This window comes from Staurois parvus, unplaced genomic scaffold, assembly GCF_062004578.1.
Source record: "Staurois parvus isolate SC_StPar_1 unplaced genomic scaffold, SC_StPar_1.0 ptg000687l, whole genome shotgun sequence".
Lineage (NCBI taxonomy): Eukaryota > Metazoa > Chordata > Amphibia > Anura > Ranidae > Staurois > Staurois parvus.
Window position 1 is genome coordinate 88,484 of NW_028318483.1, and position 23,074 is coordinate 111,557.

Here is a 23,074-nt window from a genome sequence, read left to right on the forward strand (position 1 = left end):
TCCCTGCCAGGTGAAGACAGTGATTATTGCTAGTAGCTATAATAGCTGCTAGTGATAATCGCATGTAAAATCCAGTAGGTTGGTTGTCTGAAAGTTGAACGATCACTTGGGTTCATTCATTCTGCCTTCACATTGATGGCTCGAATTCGAACGATCTATGGCCGGCTTAACTCACTTTCATACACACACATACTGGGGTCAATTTAGGCAGGAGGAGTGGGTGGAAACTGGAGGAAACTCACGCAGGCAGAGGGAGAACATGCAAACTCCAGGCAGGTAGTGCCATGGTTGGGATTTGAACCAACTACCCTAGGCGAAAGTGCTAACCACTTAGTCACTGTGTTTTTTTACTTCTGATACTGAGTCCATAATACCATTATTAAAATGTAACGTTTTTTGGGAAATACATCATGTGAGCATGCTCTGTATACATGAATACAATCACATACAAATTTTCACTTCTGTAAGCAGCTTTACATGCCACCTGCGGCTTTCCAGCTGTGGAAAAACTCCTATATTTTTATGTCGGACACTGCCGGTGCCTCCAAGCATCTGTGAATGAGGCCTAACATTGCTACACACATTGGATGGGTTTATGCAAGTACATTCTTTGATTTTACTTTTACAATTCTCTTATTTTTCTTTTTTTTTTTAAATAGAGTGAAAGCTCCAAGAAACACATCCACGGCAATGACAGTGATGAAGAGTCTGGCATGTGCAGAAGAGATGAGCCTGACAGATCCATGGTGATGTTTAAACCTATGGTGTCTGATCCTATTTACATACACAGGAAATCACCTTTACCGCGTTCCAGAAAGATAGGTTCAGTGGAGGTAAGTGCCCTCCTCTACTTGACAGTATGACTATCATTTTATCATGGCAGTCTGGGTAATCTTTTCTTCTTTATAAACTCCTCTTAAACATCATTTTGTCACGTCTTCCTTTAATGTGGCTTGTTATAGGATTATTCCTTTCTGTTTGATATCAGACATTTTGTTTATGAATTGAGACAAACCACTCTAGTCAGTAAGTTAATGGAACTGCCTTGCATATTACTCGAAGATGACAATTTGCACACTATCAGTAAATGTGCACATACAAATATGTAGACCATATAATGCACAGCACATTAAGAGGAAACACTCCTTTTTATATTATTGTTTCTGCACTTTATTGGTTTATGTAAAACTGTTGTGTGTCATTTAAGTCTTACTCAGAATTGTTTGTGGCCTGTTCCTAATTTGCCCATTAAACCCAATCAAAATGCTAACCTCGTATGTGTCAAAAGCAATCACCAAAACATTATATCCTGATCTTCTTTTGAGTCCGTGATTTATTTACTCTGTTCTTGGCACATGGCTACAAAGATCATTAATTTTTGTTCCATTATTTCTCTATAATCTCTTCCTAAATAATGCTTCTAATACATTTATAAGTCTGGTTTGTAGTATTAGCTATTTGCTTACTCTCATGCCACACATTAAAGGTTATTTTATGTTTTGTAGTCTAGAAACAAGATTTTTTTTTTGTTTTTGTTTTTTTTGTTTTCCTGGTCATTTGGCTTTGTTTCTAACTTTGCATGCTTTGCTGTTTTTGCCCCTTTCTCACTTCTAGGAAGAGAGCCCCCTGAGTGTGTCTAGCCCAGAGTGTATCGGTACCTGGATGCATTACACCAGTGCTGTGGGTTCTGGGCGTCGAAGACGCAGATCAGGGGATAAAATCACTTCTTCCCCTGTGTCCCCTAAATCATTGGCTTTCACATCCAGTATATTTGGCTCATGGCAACAGGTTTTTAAACTTTACTTCACTAAACTTTTTTTTCTCTTAAGCACAAAAACAAATCAGCGATGGTATTAAAGGACATCTAATCACCTTTGCGTTTGTGTTCTCTCTGTTTAGTAGTATATTCTATGTTAATCTGTGATTTAATTTTTTTCATTCCTCCTCAGTGTAAAATTGTTAGCTTTGTACATATGTCAATTAGGAATCCAAATTACAGTAACTTACTGTATAACCAAATACATATATTTAAAAAACACCTTTGGCTTAGCTGTCCTTTAAGACTAATGTGGCATCAAGTAATCTGGCAATCTTTTAAAAATAGTTTGGCAAAAGTGATGCTGTGGGGGTCAAAATATATTTTCTTTATCCAAAGTGATCATGTGTTTAGTGCCTTGATATTAACTGTGTAAGGGGTGACAATCCATTACTAATCATACCTTCCTGACAAATTAGTACCTAATGTATGGACAGCTAACAACAGTGCTTCTTCCATAAATCTGCCATATTTACAAATAAGTCACATGCAAGCAAGCTATAGACTTGGCCCAGAGTGAACCATCACACAACAGTAAAAGCTTCTTAACAAGTGAAATTAATATTAAGTAAGCAAATCTGAAACTTAGAAATGGCTGTGATTACCAGACAACATTTCTCTTCGTGCTGGGTATGGGAGCTGTGACCATTCAGCTGGTTTAAAAAATGCAAGCTTGGAGCTGTCACATTTATCCTCCATTTTTTTTCTCAGTCATTGACCCACTGAAAATAATTGCATATCAGAGGTTCCAGTACTTCACTGGCTGAATCTTTGTTAGAAGACACTCAAATGTGAATCATCGGTTGGGGTGTTGGCCCACAGCTTGTACTTTCAAAAATAAATCAGCAAAGACAACTTCCATAGTGTCATGAAAGATTTCCTATGAAGTAAATATGGGGCGTGTCATTCTAACTTCTCAAAATGCTAGCTGCTTGGCTGTTCTTTAATATTTGAGTCACTTATCTGGAATAAGTATGCATGTTGAAAGTCAATGTAAAGTTGGAAGTCTACGTCTGCACCTTGTTCTGGGTCTATGATGCATGGTATTAAAGTAAGAGTGTCAGCATGACAATCAGCCTCTAGCTTAAGAAAATAGGAAGTCCGCAATGACACCTTTCATGTTTCTTTCAGAAATTTTATTTTTTAATGAGAATCTGTCAACCAAAAAGAAAAATGGAAAAAAAAAAAAAAACAGGCAGTCTGCTGCAGGTATTAAATGCATGCACTTAGACATACCTGCAGCAGGCTCTGATACCCTGCCTTTATGTCAGAAACTCATGTCATTCTGACATACTAAACTTTGATGCTTTCTAATGGTGCTGACGTTTTCCTGCCTCCTGCAAATTCCTTTTAGATAGCAAGGCAGCCCACCATAGTGACTGGTCTATAGGAATGTGCAGGAGTGTTGGATAGCAGCAAGCTCATGGAAGAGCTGGGACCATGTTTGTCAGAATGGCCAGGGATAATACAGGCCGCTGTAGGTATGAGCAAGAACTTGTTTGTGTCTACACTTTATACCTACAGCAATCTTTCCCAATGACATGTTCTCTTGCAGTAAGCTATCATAAGATATAGTAATAGAAATGATTTTTTTCGCAGGCTTTCCCATCTTCAGTGCTGTCCTGGAAAGTTCTGCAATCAGGCTGTCATTTTCATATTATTGTAAAGGTTTTAAAATCGAAGCGCACATAGTGAGCTTTTGCTGATCTTGGCGGCTCATCCTACAATTGTGCACTCTTGAGTCGGTCCATACCTTGCCGTTAGGTGTCATACTGTTCACTTTCTAAATTATGTAGAATAATGGTTGAAAGCCAGCTTTGAATTCTTCATTTCAGCGATATAGCAGCTGATTCATTTAAAAGTTGGCCTTTGTGCTGTTTCAAATTTTGCAATAGCATTAAAAGTTCTGGTCAGTGGCTCTAAGTAATGATTCAATATGGCCCATGCCAGAACTTTCGTTTGGTCAACAGGTTGCATTCAATTACTATTTTGATATTTGTCCTGCTAGATATGGACTTCTGGCCCTTGCTCTTAAAGTATATGTAAACCCTCACCTTGTAAAACAACCCATTCTGTTTAAACTAGAAATGAAAGTCAAAACATTTGTGCATAGATATAAAAAAATATAAATAACTTTTTCCCAGTTTTATTTAAGTGATCACATATCCTCTATGCTCCTCATGCAGCTGAGAACAGAGAACTGGGGGAGGAGAAACAGCAGAACACTGAACTTCCCAGTGAAAGGCTGGGAGGTGGAGGGGCAGCTGTGTTAGCAGGCTGATCATTGGAGGAGAGCACATTGAGTTCCCAGCACAGCTAGAGAACTGACCACACTTTGTTCTCATACCTAGTGTAGTCAGTTTTAATAGGAAAGCAGAGCGACTGGCAGGAAGCAATACAAAGAGAACAGGATATTTTCTCATACAAGTAAATGGTACAGAAGGCACATATCAGGAATAGGAAATGTTGGGTTTACATACTCTTTAAGCATTTCACAGATAATGGAAGAGGTTCTGCTTCACATTCCCTTTTTTGCTAAGGGTTTCTCTGTCTGTCTGCCTGTACAGCTGAGGCTCTTTCAGGAAAAAGGGTATGACTTTTACATTGGGTACAAACTGCAAGCTGTCCTCCACTTTCTTTATAGGGCTCATGCATGGACTATAGTGACTTTGTGTTTTGACATTTTTAAACTGCTTGTTTCAAGCTTTTTCTGTGCACTTTCTTCCAAACAGGATGTCTTGTTATACAAATGTGCACATGGGTTTGCAGAAATGAACGCTCTTCAGTTACTGGCTTTTTCCTTTGTTTCTATGTAATTGATGTGCCCATTACGGTTTTGAATGCTTGCTTTGCACCAACCCATTGCCACGGGTCTCATCTGTGAAGTGGATTCTTGTCAGAAGGCAATATTGCATGACAATGTTTTCTGTTTCTTCTCCACTAACTTGTGTCATGCATCAGTATTAACATTACCTGTCTGAGACGGGGTTACCTATATCAGCATTACAATTTTAGTACTTACCCGTTGTACATCTCACAGTGAAATCTTTCCTTCCAGGTGCTATCAGATAACAATAGCCATCTAAGAGCAGCCAGAATATTGGAGCAGAAGCACAGTGGCTTAGGTAAGTATATTTCCTGTTCATTTTTTTTTTTTTAAATTAAGTTTATTGAAACACATTGGGCAGTGCTAACAAGCTAATGAAATGCTGGCAGCTTTTTAACCTCTGCTACTTGACATAAACGTGCATCCAAGCATGGTGGCATTGAGCAGCACTTAACATCTAATGTTATTTTGCTGTGTATTGGATGAAAGCACAATTTTAATCTTGCTCTGACTTAAATTTAGGTCTGCACAAGACCAAATTCCCACCAATCCCTAGAATTACTATGTTCAGTCATTTTCACAACTTTGTGTAACAATTTGCATTAAAATTCTTTTAATCATTTTTTTAATCATTTCCCAGAAAATCTGCTATACACAAATATGCTTTGTAAGTAGTACATTGCTGAAGTACTTTACAGTGGCTAAGTCATTATTAGGTTTAAGAGCCCAGGGTCTGTTCTGTGCCTTCTCCTTGCAGTGCTTTCACTGCAAATGCAGCCTAAACTGCATCTATTTTTTGTGAAAACATATTGACTCTGTATGCATTTGGTATCTGGAAGTTACATCCTAAAATCTGGTGTGGTCTGTATTCCTGTCCTTAGGATTTCTGTACAATTGTACAGTTCCAACTGAAGCATAGATGAAAGCAGACAGGGCTGTGAACACGGTTAGGTGACCACACTGCTGACAATTTACTAGTGAACCCTACCTGATAATAACTGTGAAAACAGCAGTAGACAAAAGAATTGGCGCCCTCAGTTCTTGACTTGCAGCTTTAACTCAAAAGTACAAATATGATGTCCCAGAAAATGTTCTATGTCATGATTAGCATATCATGGCAATCTTCAGTGTTATGCCCAAACGTTTTATTATCTTAAGATCGGACATATACCTGTTGGTTTATCTGTATCTACTTATTGTCACTTGTATACTGTTTGAATGTCACCTAGAACTTGTGACACCATGGCATAGAACTTGTGTTCTGTGCCATTGTATTTTTAGAAGAGTCTTACTGCTTAGTATTATTATTATCAGTTAAGCCTTTTTATAACATCTCTGTGAAGGTTCTCATTTATTCAGGTCATGGTATAGCAATGGTGAAGAAATGTTGCGACTCTCCTAGGTAGCTTCTTCAGTTCTGAGTGTTCGGAACATATACCCCAACATTTATAGCTACATAGTTCACCTTACTCCAATTACCATTGTGTTTAGAATTATGTCAAAGCATATGCTTTTGTGAAACAAACTTTTTCTATTCCCATAATGCCATCACCATGATGCTGTGTAGTCTGGGGCAGATGTTAATTGTTTGAGCTATATCGCTGAAGCTATGATCTGCTACCAGAATGCCAGGGTGAAGATGTTTTATATTCATAGCTTTATATGTGAGTGACAGCTGTTGTCTCTGCCCCCTACCTCTGTTTAGGGATCGTTGTTCCAGACTGATGTATTTATCTATTTCACCCCTCTTGTAAATCTCTTGTCCTCTCTTTCCAAAATGTGCACCTCACTGTCCTCAAAATAATGACCCTTTACCATCTGAAGGAAGTGATGCTATCATTCCCTCACCATATGTTTTCTGTAAGAACTTCTTTGCCAGGAATCGGTTGTCTAATAGGGCAGTTCTATTCCCCCCCAAAGCCTCCTCGTTGAAACAAGCGAGTCAAAAGGACTGCTCCAGCGTATTTTATTTACAGACTATTCATAGAAAGACTTAATTATAATAAATTAGCACATTTATGAAATGATTTACACTTCAACCTCTTTCACATATACAGTTATGTCTAAGAAAGATTTAAAAGGCTGGAGTTCCCCTTTAACAGTAAATATATAAATATGTATGTGTACATTTCCATTGCTTCCAATGACCTTTCCTAAACCAATCAGAACTCACTTTGCAGATGCAAAAATACAAATCCCAGGCAGTTTACCAGCATTGCCCCAATGACTGGTTGAACGGGCTTTGTGTTTATAGAGATTAGTGGTGCCATTAAAAAAGATGCAATTCATCTGTTTTGTGTTTCCATGAATAGCAGGTGAATAAAAATAACTTGGCAGGCCATATGTCATGCAATCTAATTAGTAATGTAGATATTGATGTAAATCTTGTGATATGTATATCATTTCCTGTGTGAGTTGTTTCTTCTCTGCTATGGTCCTTGTGTATAATTCTGTGCCACCTTCTGCTTTCCTGTTATTTACATCTTTCATGGCAATCCCCTTTTCCTGTGTACTTATACATATTCCCTGTTTTATACATCTTGGCATTGGATCCCGTATTAGATTTTTGCTGTAATTTGTCAGACATTGACTATAGGCAAAATGTTTATTATTATTATTATACAGTATTTATAAAGCGCCAATAGTTCACTCAGCGCTGTGTGTTTAGTGGATTAGTTTCTGTTAAACAGATTTAAAACATTAGGACAACCTTATCCTGAAAGAAAAAGAACAAGATAATTGCATGCAATGTAGGTAACCATGTTTTAAGCTTAAAAATAAAATATCTGCCAGTGGGGCAGGAGGCCGTTGGTTCTAATCTAACATTGGTTCTTCACTGTGTTTTAAAGGATAAGTTCACCTTTGGGAACATATTACATGTTCCCCCCTTTCTTTGGGTGGAACATGTAACGTTTCTACTGCTGCAGCCTTCGCCCGGTTCCCCCCTCCTCCTCCCTGTGACAGCAGTACGGGGAGAAGTTCCCTGTAGAAGCCGTCACCTTTATAATAGAGCGCGGCCACATGGCTGTCAGCTTGTAGTTCTCAGTGAACTACCACAGCGCTGTGAGCACCGTAGTAGTTCATAGATTTTTCCTGTCAGTACATCTGCTTGCCTGTACATCCCATATGGGCAAGCAGATATACGGACAGATCTGCAGGAGACCTGCCTGGCACCAGTGATCTGTTGATCGCTGGTGCACTGGTTTACATGCTACTTCAACCAAAAATAATTAATGCACATTTTTTTTTTACCTGCAAAAAATGTGCATTTAATATATTGATCAAAAGGTGAACTTGTCCTTTAAATAGATATGGGCCCCCAATTTCTTCCCTCTCATAATTATATAGCTTATATCACCACTGCCTCCCCTAGTTTATAGCAAAAATTCATTTTTTTTCCTTTGCTGTATCTGCTATCATGTCAGAAAACATTCTCCTTTAGTTCTCAGAAGAAATGTAAGTATTGATTGAATGCTTGCACTATAATATACTTATAGGTGGATTGTGGAACACCTTTAATACAGAGTAGCACTTCTTAGATTTTAATTTAGCCGACAAAATTTATGATTTCATTTGTTTCCTTCTGACTATGTGAACCTGTTCTGTGCAGTCAGTGTTAAGATACCTTTTTTTATTCCAATATATCGCTCTAATTTAATAATTTACTACTTGTCATTTGTGGCAGTGTTTTCCTTATTTTAATGTTGTGCGACTAAATGGCAACACGTGGAGCAAATATATATTATGTGAGTGTGAGTTTACTAAACTGCTATTGGGAGTTTATTTATTTTAAATATTACTTTTTCATCTGATGTTTTGTATTTATGTAAAATCCTTGAATTGCATATAAATATTTAACATCCATGACTGCTTTCAGTGGCAGAGTTCTGTGGATAGGAAAACTACAACTTTGTGGTTGACGGCTTGTAGTTTTTAATGAACTACCACAGCGCTAGTGAGTGATCTGGTAGTTCATTGAAGGTTCCTGTCAGTGTGTAGCTTCTTGCATGTACAAGGTATGAGCAGAAAGCTTACACTAACAGTTTGCAGGAGCCATGCATTGCACCCGTGTTCGCTGAACTTTCCTTTAAAGTGGGGAATGAATAGTTAAAAATCTTTCAGCAAGTCAAAGATCTACCCGTGATTGTAACAAGGATTATAAATCTAGAAAACTCCAATATTATTCCTCCTCTTATCTCCTTTACCTTCCTAGCATAAAGAATAAATCCCATCTACCAGAGGCCTTTTCTTCTGATTACCCTCATTTTCTATTATGGGCTTTAGTTTGGGGCAAAGCCAACAAAGAATCCTATTCTTGTGTGCCATACTCATGTCCATAATAGTGCTGGGAGTTTGTAAATGTTCTGTTTTTGTGTGTGTTTCTGCTTGCACTGAGACGTGGTGGAAAGGCTGATGCTTCCTTTGGGTAGCCAAGGCAATGTCTTGAGTCACCATCCTTAAGGATTTCTGGAGAGAATGGCCAGATTAGATTATTTTCAAAAAGGAAAGTCAAAAAATAATTGGTCTACATCAAGAATGAAAATAACAAAAGATAACATTGTATCCAGGCGATATGTGCTTGTTTAGCTGGGGAGTGTAGAGATTGATATAAACTGCATCACCCTCTCTAGAGAGATATAAGATCTTCACTATCCATAAATTGGAAACTTCTGATAGTTGCCTGCGTTTACAGCAATTATTTCTGTTTTAGGTAAGTGACTGTACTGGCCTTTATAGTTTCACCAATTCATTTAATACTAATGTCATTTTCAGTGATTTACTTTTCTATATCTTGGATCTATACATATTCAGTTGCTCTTCCTGAACCTATACCTTATACAAGTATTTCTCACCTTAGGTATAATATAGCATCAGATGTTTCAGTAGCATCCTTTACTGTTCATCAATATACTTTAAGTATATATGTTTTTAAATATAAAAACATTTATTCAAACATTTATGTTTGGAGTTTTATTTAAAGCTGAACTCCAGGAATTCAGTCACTTTAAAAATGTACAGGCACACTATGAGTTAAGTTCGACAATGTGCATGCCACCCACCTGAACTTATCTCTTTAATTTATATCTGTCAGTTTTATGGTGCTCCTGGAGGATGCACAAAATACAAAGGCTTCTGTGAATGGGCAACAGAGGGGAGGGGAGGGTTGGGCACATCAGCTGCTGAAATAGCTGAGGTCTAACATTGGAACTCCAGAACTATAGCGATCGCTATCATTCTGAAGCTCCATAAAAGTGTCAGATGTAAATTAAAGAACCAAGTCTAGGATGTGGCATGCTCTTATTATGCCTGCACATTTATCAAAGTGGCTGAATTCCTGACATTCAGCTTTAACCAGAGGACATAACCCTACAGACCACTGGCCGAGAAACCATACATTATACACATTATTGCATAGTTAAAGTAGACCTTCACCTAATATTACAACTTTTTTTTTCTCCTGGCTCCTCCCCTTTCCCTCTCCCACAATTTGATAAAAATCCTTGTTTTTTAAAAGTTTTGACCCTTTTGCAAATTGCACATTTGAAAAGTTGGGGGAACCAAGACAAAATCATCAAAATGAAAACCTGGGGTATCGTCCCATGTATTACATTAAATAGAACATAAGGGACTCCTATTGATGTTCTCCAGGAACACATAAAAGTAAGGGTTTTAATAGGCTGTCATTTCTTTTGAGGTGTTTGTGTTTGCGGTAAACCTCAATAAGAGCCGTGCAGCACAGCATTCTCACCTAAGCAAGAATGATGTAACACCCCCAACCCCCCTGAAGTTCCCTTTTCTCTGTATCAGAGCCATGTGAGTTATGGAGGCTGACTGCCTCGTTACCATTTTTATTAAAGTTAATGAGCTGTCGTACATTGACTGGCTGGTGTAAATTTTCCCACGTGTCCCTTTTTAGTGACCTTAGAATAGAACTGAAGGCAAAACTTTTTTTTTTCATTTTGGATATAACCCCTGTCAGTTTTGGCATTGACATCTGTGTCCCACTAGGGAGACTTCTCTTCACTTCCTGTCCACTAGCCACAACAGGAAGTGAGAGGAAATTCTTCCAAAGTGAAGTAAATCCCTGGCAGGCACAAAAACTACTGTCCCCATTGGAAGATTTCCCTTCTATTCCTGTTCTGGTGACCACTCAGCATTGAAAGTGACAGATAATTCCAAATTTTCACAGTGTTCGAATCCCTCTCCACTCTTAAAAAAAAAAAAAAATTGCCTTCAGTTATATTTTAATTTATGTATTGTTTTGCTGTTAAAATTTCTTTAACTCCAGTTGTTCCTACCCTACCACCTATGATTATTTCTGACATGTCATGCCCCTAATGCATCTTCTTTCAATTCCCATATTCATGAGCCTTCCCATTTTGTCGGGTCATACTTGAATATATTTCCCTGCAGACCCTCATTCACAGAAAAAAGAAACAAGGAAGTATTTTCAGTCTGCAAAGTGTAAAATCAGAAGTCACTGTGGGAGCTCTCTACTCCGAGGTAAGGAATCTAGCAGTATTCCATCCTCCCTGCTGCACAGTAGAGTAGCTGTGCCTTCTGCACCTGTTCTTGTATGCATTTATACTAGCTGTGCTTCACAGTGCTGGATAAAATGGATATTTCTCAATAAGTGCTATTGGTTTCTTCTGTAGTAGCCGCAGTTTTATGGATTGCTTTACTGTTCTAAGGGGCAAACTTTACACCAAACATGTTAACCACTTCCCATCCGGCCGTTGTATTTAAACGGCCGGATGGTGGCAGTGCAGGGTTGGGTGGCCATTTATAAGCCACGCTGCTTGTGTGCGCTCCCTGGGAGCGCGCAGCACCGCGATCCGGTGCCCGCTGTGTCCTCCGGACACAGTGGAACACCGATCGTCGGATGGGACCTCTGTACAAGGTCCCGATCATGTGATCATTGATTGGCCAATCAGTGATCACATGCAGAGTAGTAAGCAAGATGTCACTGGTGACATCATTGCTTACTACGTGTGAAATCTGTGAATGATCACAGAGGTCACATGGTACAAGGCTATTCACAACAGCCTTGTACCATGTGACAAGCTGTGACCAATCACAGCTCACTCAGTAGTTCTCAATGGCTGCAAGAATGTAGCTAGAGAGAAGGAAAAATGATTGCTTTTACATCCTTTATGGGTGTAAAAGCAATCAGCGTTAAAAAAAAACAAATCTTCATCACCCCCCACAAGTAGTACAGTGTCATGGTGACACTGTACTGCTAGGGTGACAGTATGTAAAAAAAAAAATAAATAAATAAAAAAAATAAGAAAAATGTTTAAAAATGATAATTTTTGGTTATAAACTAATTTGGGTTATTTTTTTTTTACTAAAAATATAACGGAATATATTTTGGCCAAGATTTATGTTGAAATACTATTTATTTGCAATTTTATAAGAAAAACACTTTTTTCAAAATTTTTGGACGTTTTAATTTACATAGCAAAAAAAAATAAAAATCCCAGTGGTGAATAAATACCACCAAAATAAAGCTTTATCTGTCTCAAAAAAAATGCTAAAAAATTCATATGGGTACAGTGTTGCATGACCGCGCAATTGTCATTCAAAGTGTGATAGCACTGAAAGCTGAAAATTGGCCTGGACAGGAAGGGGGTAAAGTGTCCGGACTGGAAGTGGTTAAAGGAAATCATCAGAGTACCACATGAAATTTTACATTATTCAATATATTAATTCTATGAGCACACAAGGCTTAATTCCTATTTAGTAACATTGGGGCTATTGTTTTCTTGGAGGAAAAACTGGTTTTGTAGCTTTGAGCAGAATTTTAGATCTAGCTTTAGTGTTAGATCTGCAGCTTAACATGCCAGCAGAAATGCTCACTGTTTTGTGTTGCTCTGTTACCACCTGCTGGCTGCTTTTATATTCACAGACAACCTTCATTCCTCAAATGTATTGATGTGAAATGTTTGAAGAGAAGATCTAGTGTATTTCAGTGAATGTACATTTTCAGTTGTAATTGTTGCAACTGTGGTTAGGCCTTAATCACACTTGAAGCCAGGGGGCCATGAAACCAAGCAGTTGAAATGGGATTTTACTGACCGTCTGAACATTATTATCCAGCTGCTCATGGCCATACACATGCCACAGCCGTGGCTAAAATTAAACAGTATGTCATATTCAGTGGGCTTTACAGTCACCAAATGTGACCAAAGCAAGTGTATTGGGCTGTGCTGCAACCTCATGCAAATGTGGCGCACTGGTGTGGCATTTACAGGGTTAAATTAGGCTGTGAGGAGGCAACATATCCCCTCCTCACTGCCTGTCAAATGCCCTTTAAAAAGCAATCTGACCATGAATCACTGTTCAGAGGGAACCACATGTGTGAACAAGCCCTTTCAGTGGTGTCAAACTTACATCCCTCCAGCTGTTTCAGAACTACAAGTCCCATCATGCCTCTGCCTTTGGGAGTCATGCTTATAACTGTCAGCCTTACAATTCCTCATGGGATTTGTAGTTCCCTAACAGCTGGAGGGCCACCAGTTTGATACCTGTGCCCTAGAAGCAAGGACTGCATCCCAGTGCAGTCTTTCAGCCATGTTGAATAGAAACTGTTTTGATTAAGGGCCTATTCACACTGTCCCGACAGCTGCATCAGCAGTTTAGTTTGCAACAGCTGTCCATTCTATCTGCAGTGAGCCAGTGATAGGGGACAGCTTGATGCGTTGTATTTTTTTTTTTTAGTCAACTTTATTTGAAGTGTACAAAGTGACACTTCGTTCATGTCACTGTACAGCAGTGTGCTGCTGTACAATGACATGCAATCCCATCCTGTATGCTGTGATAAAATGCAGCATGTCTGTATTTTATTGCATCCCATTGCAGCACAGCTCCGGGCTGCATTGCAGTGTGAATGTGAAAGAAATATAGGGATACCTTGAATCTTGGCCAGTTCAGCAAGGCCTGGCGGAGATTGGATCCATCTATGGTCTGGCTGATTGATGGGGGGATCAAACAATTATCTTCCCTTCCACCTGTGGTGGTGGAAGGAAAGAAAATTGCATTATCTTTGGCCTGCTTATGGAGTTTTGTACTTCTATTAAATTTGGAGTAATGGGGTGGACTGACAACTCATGGGGCCCCCGGGCAATATTGGATCATGGGGCCCGTGTCCTCGCCCACACCCAAAAAAGCCTATCAATGAAAGGTACCAGGGGCATCTCATGGGGCCCCCTACTGACCCCGGGCCCTCAGGCAGTGCCCGAGTGCTTGAATGGTCAGTCTGCTTGGAGACATACTGTATATATTGTTTCTCCTGCAAATGGCTGCTCTGTATGGTGCATGTGCTCCACTGCTCCATTTATTCCTAGGGGAAAGTGTATCTCATGGTCTCCTCACGCAGTCACTTGGAGTATGGTTTTATCATAGGAATACATGTGCATGCACAGGGTGTACATGTGCTTTACAAAACAGCCATAGTTTTTAAAAGAAAGTTTGTACATATAGTGTTGTATCCATGTTTAATCCATATAACAGCTCATTATGTCTTCTAGCTGATGTACAGTGGAAGCCATGATTTATAATTACTTACAGACTCCATACTCTTCATTTTTTTGGTTCTGCAAGAAAATTCTTGTGCACTAACTGTAAATGTGATGAGTGATGTATTCTAGTGTGCAAAGATACCCGAACTGCTATGGTTTATCAACCATAACCCACAGACTCCTTTGCTGTGCATGGGTGCTGCATTGAACAAGTATTTGCAACTGGTTGTATGTGTGTTGGGGAAAAACAAACTATGCAACCACCACCTATTGGACCTTGAATAAGCTGGTTGGAGAATTTCAGCCTCTAAACATTGTCCTGCTATTGGTGTGAAGATGGGCTGATACCAGTTCTTGCATATTTAGAGGCTGTACAATATTTGGGTCAGGTTATTAGAAGATCTTTTCTATGGCCTGGTTATTCCTATAGCAGTGAATAGAAGCTTTTGTTTGCCAGGTTACTCTTTAAAATGCCTCTATGTAATTTTATAAAGTGTATGTATATTCTTTTATAGTGATTCTGTGCTTGATTAGATTTTTAAAAAAGCACTGTCTGTGGGACACAAAATTAATAAAACTTAACTCTCCTGCTAGCCATGCCACCAAAGGTTCATTGAAGAAAGTAAAGCAAAAAATGCTTTGGAAAGGCATCCAGGTTTTAAAAAGTGTGGATTCTGCATTTCTGGGAAAGGTTTTCTCAGTTTTAGTCAGTGGCCAAATATTCACCAAATAAATCATCATAAATTTCCATTTATAATGCAGATAATAGCTTTCCTTTATATTTAAAGTTTTACTGCTGTTTTTTTTAATTTGAACCTGTGTTAAAAAGAGGGAACCATTTTATTGATGAGCAGAAGATGGCACAGGATCTTGTAGAATTCTACACAGCTTATTTCTATAATACAGTTTCGTCTTTTGCCTTTCATAGTGATGGCCAGATTGTTCTGCATGTTGCATGCATCACTTTTCTAAAATGGAGGAACACTAGGTTGCTGTATTTTCTCTAACTTCCACTAGGGTCTCACTGCGCGGGTCTGTTTAGTACTACAGTGCTCGGGGCCTCTTCAAGTGCACCTAACCTTCTGGATTATGCTCGTGCTCATCGTAAAAAGCTGACTACTTCTGGCTGCATAGATGGTATGTGCGCATTAAGTCTCGCACACGTTTTGTGTGAAAACCACACCTCTCATCAGAGGAGTACACACAGATATTTGGTGTGTTTTCATTTCTTTTTCCCACAACATATTTATTTTTGAGTTTTAATCATTTAACCTGGGCCATAATTATTTTTCACAGTGATAATATTGATGTAATAAATTTGTGAAAAACCAAAGAAGACAACTTTTTTTTTTTTTTCTCTGATTATTATAGGTGTCTATTATATTTCTGGTTTTGGCCATTTTAATTGCAATTTTTGATTGAATTAATTTATTTTTAATTACATGAATGTAACCCTAGAACCAGAGTAGCCAGCTTTCCTCTTGGAATCTCTCCTTAATATTTCTAATGGGAAGTGTGCTAGTTAATCCAAGTACATTTCTTTGCTGTGGAGTGCACTGCATGCTGCTGAATTTAACAGGCTCACACACGGGGAGTTTCTTTATCTCCTCCTTTTCTTTTTTTTTTTTTTCCTCTCCCCGTTTGGTAGCTGTTATGAATTTTTAGGTACCTCTTTTTCTCTTTCTTAGACTCCACACGCAGCTCTGCTGTTAAAAGATTTTCTATCTCATTTGCTCGACACCCAACCAATGGTATGTTTTGTTTGTTTTAAATGATACCCCCGTGCTCCATTTTTTTTCTCTTTTTGGTTTTTCAGACATGGAACGCAAGTTCACTTCCAAACTTTGATTATTCATAACTCCATTGGCGTTCACATTTCACTTTTTTTTCCCCAAAGAAGAATTTTTGTCATATGCTTATATCTTGGGAAAGTTTATTTACAAATTAATTTTTACCAGTTAGACATCATGGTCAATACACAATTTTAAAGAATTACAGCTGGGCACTCATAGAATATTAATATTACACCATAACGTTTATTCTAAAAAAAATTATTGTGTAGGACTCTGCACATGTATTTAAATATAATTTATATGAACCTGGAAAAATCTTCAGAATATTTTGCACCTGGCATTTTTAGTGTACTTTTTTATACTGTCATTAAACTATATTTCAGAATGGTAACTCAAGTTCTGTTGGGACTGGTTTTTAAAAACAATTTATTGCAATATGCAAGAATATTTCAATTTATATGTGAGTTTTTGGGCATTTGTTCCGAAAGGCTTTAAAAAAACCTCACAGTACTACAAAAACCACAAGATGCACATTTTGAACTCATTGCTTAATTTTTTGTAGTTCAGAGTTTTTTTCTTTTTTGTTTTTTTTTTGTTTTGTTTTTTTTTTTGTTTTTTTATTAGCGTCCAAAAATGTTAGTCTGCTTTGCTTCTATTTTCATTCTGGCTGTAATGGAATCCCCCCCCCCCCCTCCCTTTTTTTTTTTTAACATGGAAAAGCAATATTGCAGGTGCAAACCTAGCAATAACAGATGCGAAGGTAAGTATATAAGTATATAGCGATGATGGCCAAGACCGTTTTTCTGCTTTAAAAAAAATGCAAAAAATTCTTAGTGCATTGCCTTGTATAGTTTAAGATTTTGTATGTTGATAATCTTGGTAACATAGCAATTATAACAATCATAATATACCTGTCTCAGTTAACAATACATATGTTTGTATGTGTATATCTTTCAGGGTTTGAACTATACTCCATGGTGCCTTCCATATGTCCTTTAGAGACTCTCCACAACTCCTTGTCTTTAAAGCAGGTGGATGAATTTCTTGCTGCCATCGCAGCTCCTTCAAGTGACTGTCTTCTGGATACCCCCACTGCTTCTCCCTGTAGGCTGTCTTTTTATTATACCTTTTTATTCATATTTCTGTTTTTGGATGTCACCTGTGTCATATTTTGTAGTCAAGGATAGCTTTTGCAATCATGTGACATTAGAAATCATCGTAGCAGTTTCCTGCTGCATGCTTGACCTTCTCCCCACCTCCAGTCTTACTTGGTGTCCAGTGTTTGCTGCAGAAGTGATTTTGTTTTTTTTTTTTTAGATAAATCATGTAGAGAATCCACAAGAGGGCAGGTGACAATGCTGAATCATTCTTGCAAGATTTTCTGTCACTTACTGATTACATAGATTATCCATGGGGCCACAGAGAGTAGTACTGATTAAAATCTGCTGTATTCCACCCAAAATTAAAAAAAAAAAAAAAGATTGTGAATTTGTGCATTGAAAATTAAAGGTGCTCATCCTTTGGAAAATATCTTTTGTCTTTACTCACCATAAATGGGATGAGATCTGGAAAAAATACTATATACTGATACTCTGTCAAGCATTTAAAGCATATTAATAATGATTATTAACCGTTTGGATAATGAACAGAGATGGATTACCTTTTTACATGTATATGAATATTTTTTAAAACATTATCTTAATTCTGTACAAAGCTAAAAATATGGATTGTTTTTCCTCTTCTTTCAGGTACACCTGGTTTTCATGTTGGTAGCAGAAAGGTGTCCTTGAATACATATACGCCAACGAAAATACTACCAACACCACTGTTTCCGAGCATGGACCTTTCCAGTTCAAGCACTTCCACTCCATGTAAGTTTTCTTAGATAGAATTTCTGATTGGGAACTATTTTTTAAGAATACAGTGGGGATTATTTAATAAACCTAGAGAGTGCAAAACAAGTTTCACTTCTGCATAGAAACCAATCAGCTTCCAGGTTTTATTGCCAAATCTTAATTCAGTAAGATGAGGTTAGAAGCGGATTGGTTACCATGCACAGCTACACCAGATTCTGAGTGAACCAGCTTTAGCAAACCCCCCCCCCCCCCCCCCATTGTGTCACTTTACACACACCTGGATCTGCTAAAAACAGATGGATGGGGGATCTGTACCCCATCCATTGATTGGATGACAGTCGGATGTAAACAGACAGGCAGTCTGTTTACATCCAACTGCAGATAGAGGAAAGCTGGCTTTGTCTGTGTCTGCTCTGCACAAGCAGAGCGGAGATGGACCTGTCATCCGCCTGCTCAGCTGATCTGCCTGTGTGAAAGGGGCCTAATGCCTGCAGGAGGGTGCTTGACCAACTGCTATACCATGAAAACTTTGTAACAAAAGATAGCCTGACTCAATGGAACCTCAATTTAATGAGGTGATAGATACCAAAAATAGAACTTCAGCATACAGAGAATGGTCACATAAATTCAGCACTGCTTTGTATGCTGAAACTCTGGGGTTTTTCTTTTTTTGCATCTATGACCTCCTAAAATTATTGGGGAATCATTGAAGTGCTGCCTTTTTGTCATGAAACTATGAAAACCTGACAACTAATTTAACCCTTCCAGGTTGTACATTGGAAGCTTGAAGTACTTGTGAGCATTGGTAACACTAAGTTTTTCTTGCAAATGTCATGCTGGCAACATTGAATGAGCAATAAGCAATCATTCATTGTTTTTCAAAACTCAATGTTGTGTGTGTCATCAAGGACACAGCTCTGTAAGGTGGTTGTGATGAGACTGGGTAGTTTATTTACCTCTCTGCGTTGAGAGACTCCCTTAGAGAAGGTTATACAATCACTGGCAGAAATGATCATTTGTGTTTCCTTGTTTATATTAGATGGCGGTGGAGCATCCAACACCATATCTGGAACTGACCTTGTCCAAGAGGAGAGAGAGTCCACTGAGGTCAAAGCAGATGGCTGTATGCAAGCAACACTGAACCTGCATCCCTGATTACTTGCACTGCTTTAAAACTGGAGAGTGGGGTTACTTAAACCTTGTATCTATATGCAACATATTTAAATGATATTTTTTTACTGTAGTCTCAGTTTGTATATACTGATAAGACAGATGAATTGTACATAAAGTATTTTGTGTTTACAATACGCTTAACCAGCAAGCTAGAATGCTAATATTAAACTGAATCAACTTTTAATATGTGGCAATACAAATTTCAAAATGTTAGTGCTTGTTTGACCTGAATCAAGAAAGCTAAACTCTAATCTGCTGTCATTTTGAGAACTGACCACATGCTTGATCAATACAACCTATCATTTTTATAAAGCATAGTTCTGTGCTACGAATATACTGTTCATAATGGTTAACTTTATATAGAAAAATATTTAAAGTGGTTGTAAACCCTTACATATACCCAGTGAAGTGACTGGCCTCAGATAACACACACAGATGAAACAAATCTTTCAACCTAAGTTGTACCTGTTTATCATTCTTTTCTTCTCTACATCCATTCAAAGTACAGAATTTATAAAGCTTGTCTCTGCTTCCAGAAAGCAGAGGGCGGAGAGCTGAAGTCACACTCTGTAAAGCCCAGTGAGGAGAGCTGATTGGAGGAAAGGGACACACCCCCGTTCACACGGCACACAGGAACAGAGTTGAGGACGTCAATCATAAGTTGTGTGCTGGAGGTCCCTCTCCTGTCACCTTTTTTCTATTGGTGTCAAAAACTTGCCAGAAGTGATTCATGCTGATAGAAGAATGAAGCAGCAGACAGAAATACCACTTAGCGCTATAGAGGAATATGCTTTGTTCATATTTCATGTCTGAGGTTTTCATCCACTTTAAAGAAAAATAAAAATCTGTGTTTTTATTAAGTAGCTTTTGTGCAGTGGCCTAAGATCCCTCACTTACATTTGAGTGGTGGATCTCAGAAGTGTCTACTCTAAGGCATTCCATTCTGTTTCTGAGAGTGCGGTTTGTCTTTATCACTGCTTCTCACCTATCTGCTTTTACTATATATCAATCAATGTTTAACTTGACTATTGTGGCCATCGCCGATTTCCTTTTTTATTTTTCTGATTAAAAAAAAAAAAATTATATATTGGAATGGTTAGTGCATTACTAATATGACACATAAGACTTTCACAGTCTTGCATTTAGCAGGTTACGTTGGTGATCTTTATGCCTCTGATCCTGTTGTCTGCTGTTTCTGATATCAGAGGATAGACATGCAGGCATGATTTAACCAGCATGAGTGTGTATTGAATCCCATTGCCATGAAGCTTCAACTGCCCACACAGTGTGTCCGATTCATACACTTTCTAGGAAACTTGCAACATCCAGGCAGAGGGAGCTGCAAGACAATGAGACACAGAAATGGTTAGCTTGAAGCCTTTTAGTATCAAGATAGGTGTTATTTATAGTGCACATGCATCTCAATATCACTGAAAAGCTTTTTTTGAGCCTGCATGTAAAAGCTTTGTAGCTTCCTCCTTTATAAGAGAACAGCATGATTCCAGTAGAATCATAATGTATTTTTATATAAATACACACACACTTGTACAATTATCTAAGGATTACACTTCCTTGATGGTTTTTTGAGCAGTAGTATAGTACAGTTAACCACAGCTAACTACACATTCTGGAATTTAGGGAAACCTCTTCTCATTATTTGTAGTGCCCAAATCCACAGGGGAATGAAGCTTTGTGTTCATCGTTGGCATCTTGGAAAAAGAGAGGATGAGTCCGCTCCCACAGAGTTTTCCAACAATGAACAGTTATGAGCAAATTGGACATCAGAAGTGAACCACTTACAGGTGAAAACAATGCAGTGGGCCAGGAGGTTGAGTTATTTGTGGTCACCATTGGTACATTGTTATAGATAATCTACCATACTCATTTTTTTCTTTTTTACACTGTTTACATAGTTTAATGTCATTTTAAAGGCAACCCTAACAACTTTTAAAATGTTCGGTGCTTATGAGCAGCACACAGAACTTTTATAAAAGGCATATCATATTTAATTTTTGTTCATTGCCGCTTAAAGTGATGCATGCTGTTCTTATGCTATCTAACAGTACCTGTACATAGAGGCTGGTGTCCCCTTGTTTGGGTTTTCTGTCTTATGAGATTGTAACAATCAACCTCACTTCCACAATGCACAGAAAGTCGACCTGGGTGCAATGATGATTTCACACCTTTCTTAATTGGCTTGAATTATTTTTTGCTACTGACTGACATCAGCCAATATAATCTACTTCAAGCCAATCAGAAAAAGAGAGATTATGTCACTGTATCCAAGCAATCTTTCGTGTATAAAGGCAATGCAGATCAGACATCATCACAGACTGATCACAATGGGCTGCAGTGTGCTCCTTTTGATTATGTTGAGGCGTGCTGCGTTGGTCTTGCCCATTAAAAGTGTAATGTATCTCAAGGCACAAGAGTTTAGGGCATGCTACAATTTTTTGAAGCACAGATGTGTTCTGGTGGCACTGCAGTGTGCCAACACGTCTATGCTGCGGTACCATACATTGCTGTAACACATTAATTTTAACAGCTCTTGTTTGATATTTCTATACGTTTTGTAGGGTTTCTTGAACAACGATGTTTGAAAGGACAAGTTTTGTTATCCATAGCAACCAGCTCTTGCTACAAAACCTGGAAAATTTGGATGTTGTAGGCAATAATTTGTCATATAGAGATTTGCATACGTGTGTGGCCTAGGGTGGAGGTGGGGGGTAAATAAAGTGAACATAGGCTGGAAACTGAGCAGTGAATGCTCTTTACTAAAACTACACTTTTTTTTTATATATAAACAATAAAAATTATGCTGCTTCAAATTCTAAAATACCACATAGTGAGAAGATCTACTGACTGCAGACATCTCATTTTTAGTCTGTACTAGTTTTATGACTTTCTCTTTATGGTATTCATCTGTTACATTGGTTGTGCTTGACCCAGTGTTTTGTAATGTTCATTTTTATCAGCCGTTTACCAGTTCACAACCAAATATTTCAGTTACTTACATCTGTATCCATTAGCAGTATTGTTTTAGTATGTTATTTCTGTTACCTTGCTATAGTCCTCTTACTTTTTTTATTGAACTATGGGAATTGTTCACATTCATGTACCACAGAATAGGCTATAATCTATTCTAGCCTAGGATTGTGTAAATGGAATTCTGTTATTGTTTCTTATATAAAAAATATTTTTCCTTTTTGTTACTGTATGTTTAGCACTTGACATCAATTGTTTTATTTTACTTATATTGAATAAAATATAAATTATTTTGCTAAACTTGGTATTTTCAGAGTGGTATTGAAGAGCCAAAAGGATTTTATTTACTGTAGAAACTGTAAATATGTGTGCAATAGTCATGCAAGGTGCATTGTTAAATATTGCAATTATGCTGAACCTCTGCATCGAGGAACTGTTCATTTACATTAATCTAGAGGACTTTAAATTAAACCTAAACAGTATTCTAAATCAGGGGTCTCCAAACTTTCTAAACAAAGGGACAGTTAACGGTCCTTTAGGCTTTAGGGGGGCCAGACTGTGGCCAGTGGGATTAGGCAGTGACCTGGCATCAGTGGGTGTAAAATATGCCTCCTTATTGGCTTTAGTGGGAGGAATCGTACCTCATTGTTGGTATTTAGCGGAGGAATAATACCCTATCATTGGTGTCAGTGGATGGAATGGTCCCTCAAGAGCCAGATAAAGGCAAGCAAAGGGCCATTTCCGGGCTGCAGTTTGAAGACCACTGCTCTAAATAAAAGTTTTGTATTGCAGCCCGCGCCTTCCCTTCCCGCACTTAACTTAGGCAAATTTGTTAACCAGGCTTCCTCTGATTAAGCATCATCCTTTTTAGAGCAGCCAAATGATATATCACAACTATACTTGGATGCCAGCAGCTGATGGGAGTCTGGGGTTGCTGATAGGTAAGTGTTGAACATAGGCTTTATGATGGGAAATGCTGTGTATAACTCAACTGTCATGTGTATAACTCTCTGCCTGTCAGCATCTTACTCTGTAAGTGTACTGAGCCATGCATATGCAGCACAGTGTACTGTCTTGGCATGATTCTGTGCCGGGATATGTGC

At 38.2% G+C, this 23,074-nt stretch overlaps 1 protein-coding gene across 1 annotated transcript in view; it reads left to right on the forward strand.

The window, feature by feature from the left end:
• Window positions 1–22,271, forward strand: part of PPIP5K2 (diphosphoinositol pentakisphosphate kinase 2) — an 85,026-nt gene extending 62,755 nt beyond the window's left edge. Inside the window, exons 23-30 of the mRNA XM_089652596.1 lie at window positions 660–833; window positions 1,615–1,788; window positions 4,875–4,941; window positions 15,182–15,301; window positions 15,853–15,915; window positions 16,915–17,061; window positions 17,706–17,828; window positions 18,853–22,271. Coding sequence (XP_089508722.1) covers window positions 660–833; window positions 1,615–1,788; window positions 4,875–4,941; window positions 15,182–15,301; window positions 15,853–15,915; window positions 16,915–17,061; window positions 17,706–17,828; window positions 18,853–18,968 — 984 coding nt within the window. The 3' untranslated portion in view covers window positions 18,969–22,271. The remainder of the gene's footprint in view (window positions 1–659; window positions 834–1,614; window positions 1,789–4,874; window positions 4,942–15,181; window positions 15,302–15,852; window positions 15,916–16,914; window positions 17,062–17,705; window positions 17,829–18,852) is intronic.
• Window positions 22,272–23,074: the final 803 nt, after the last annotated feature.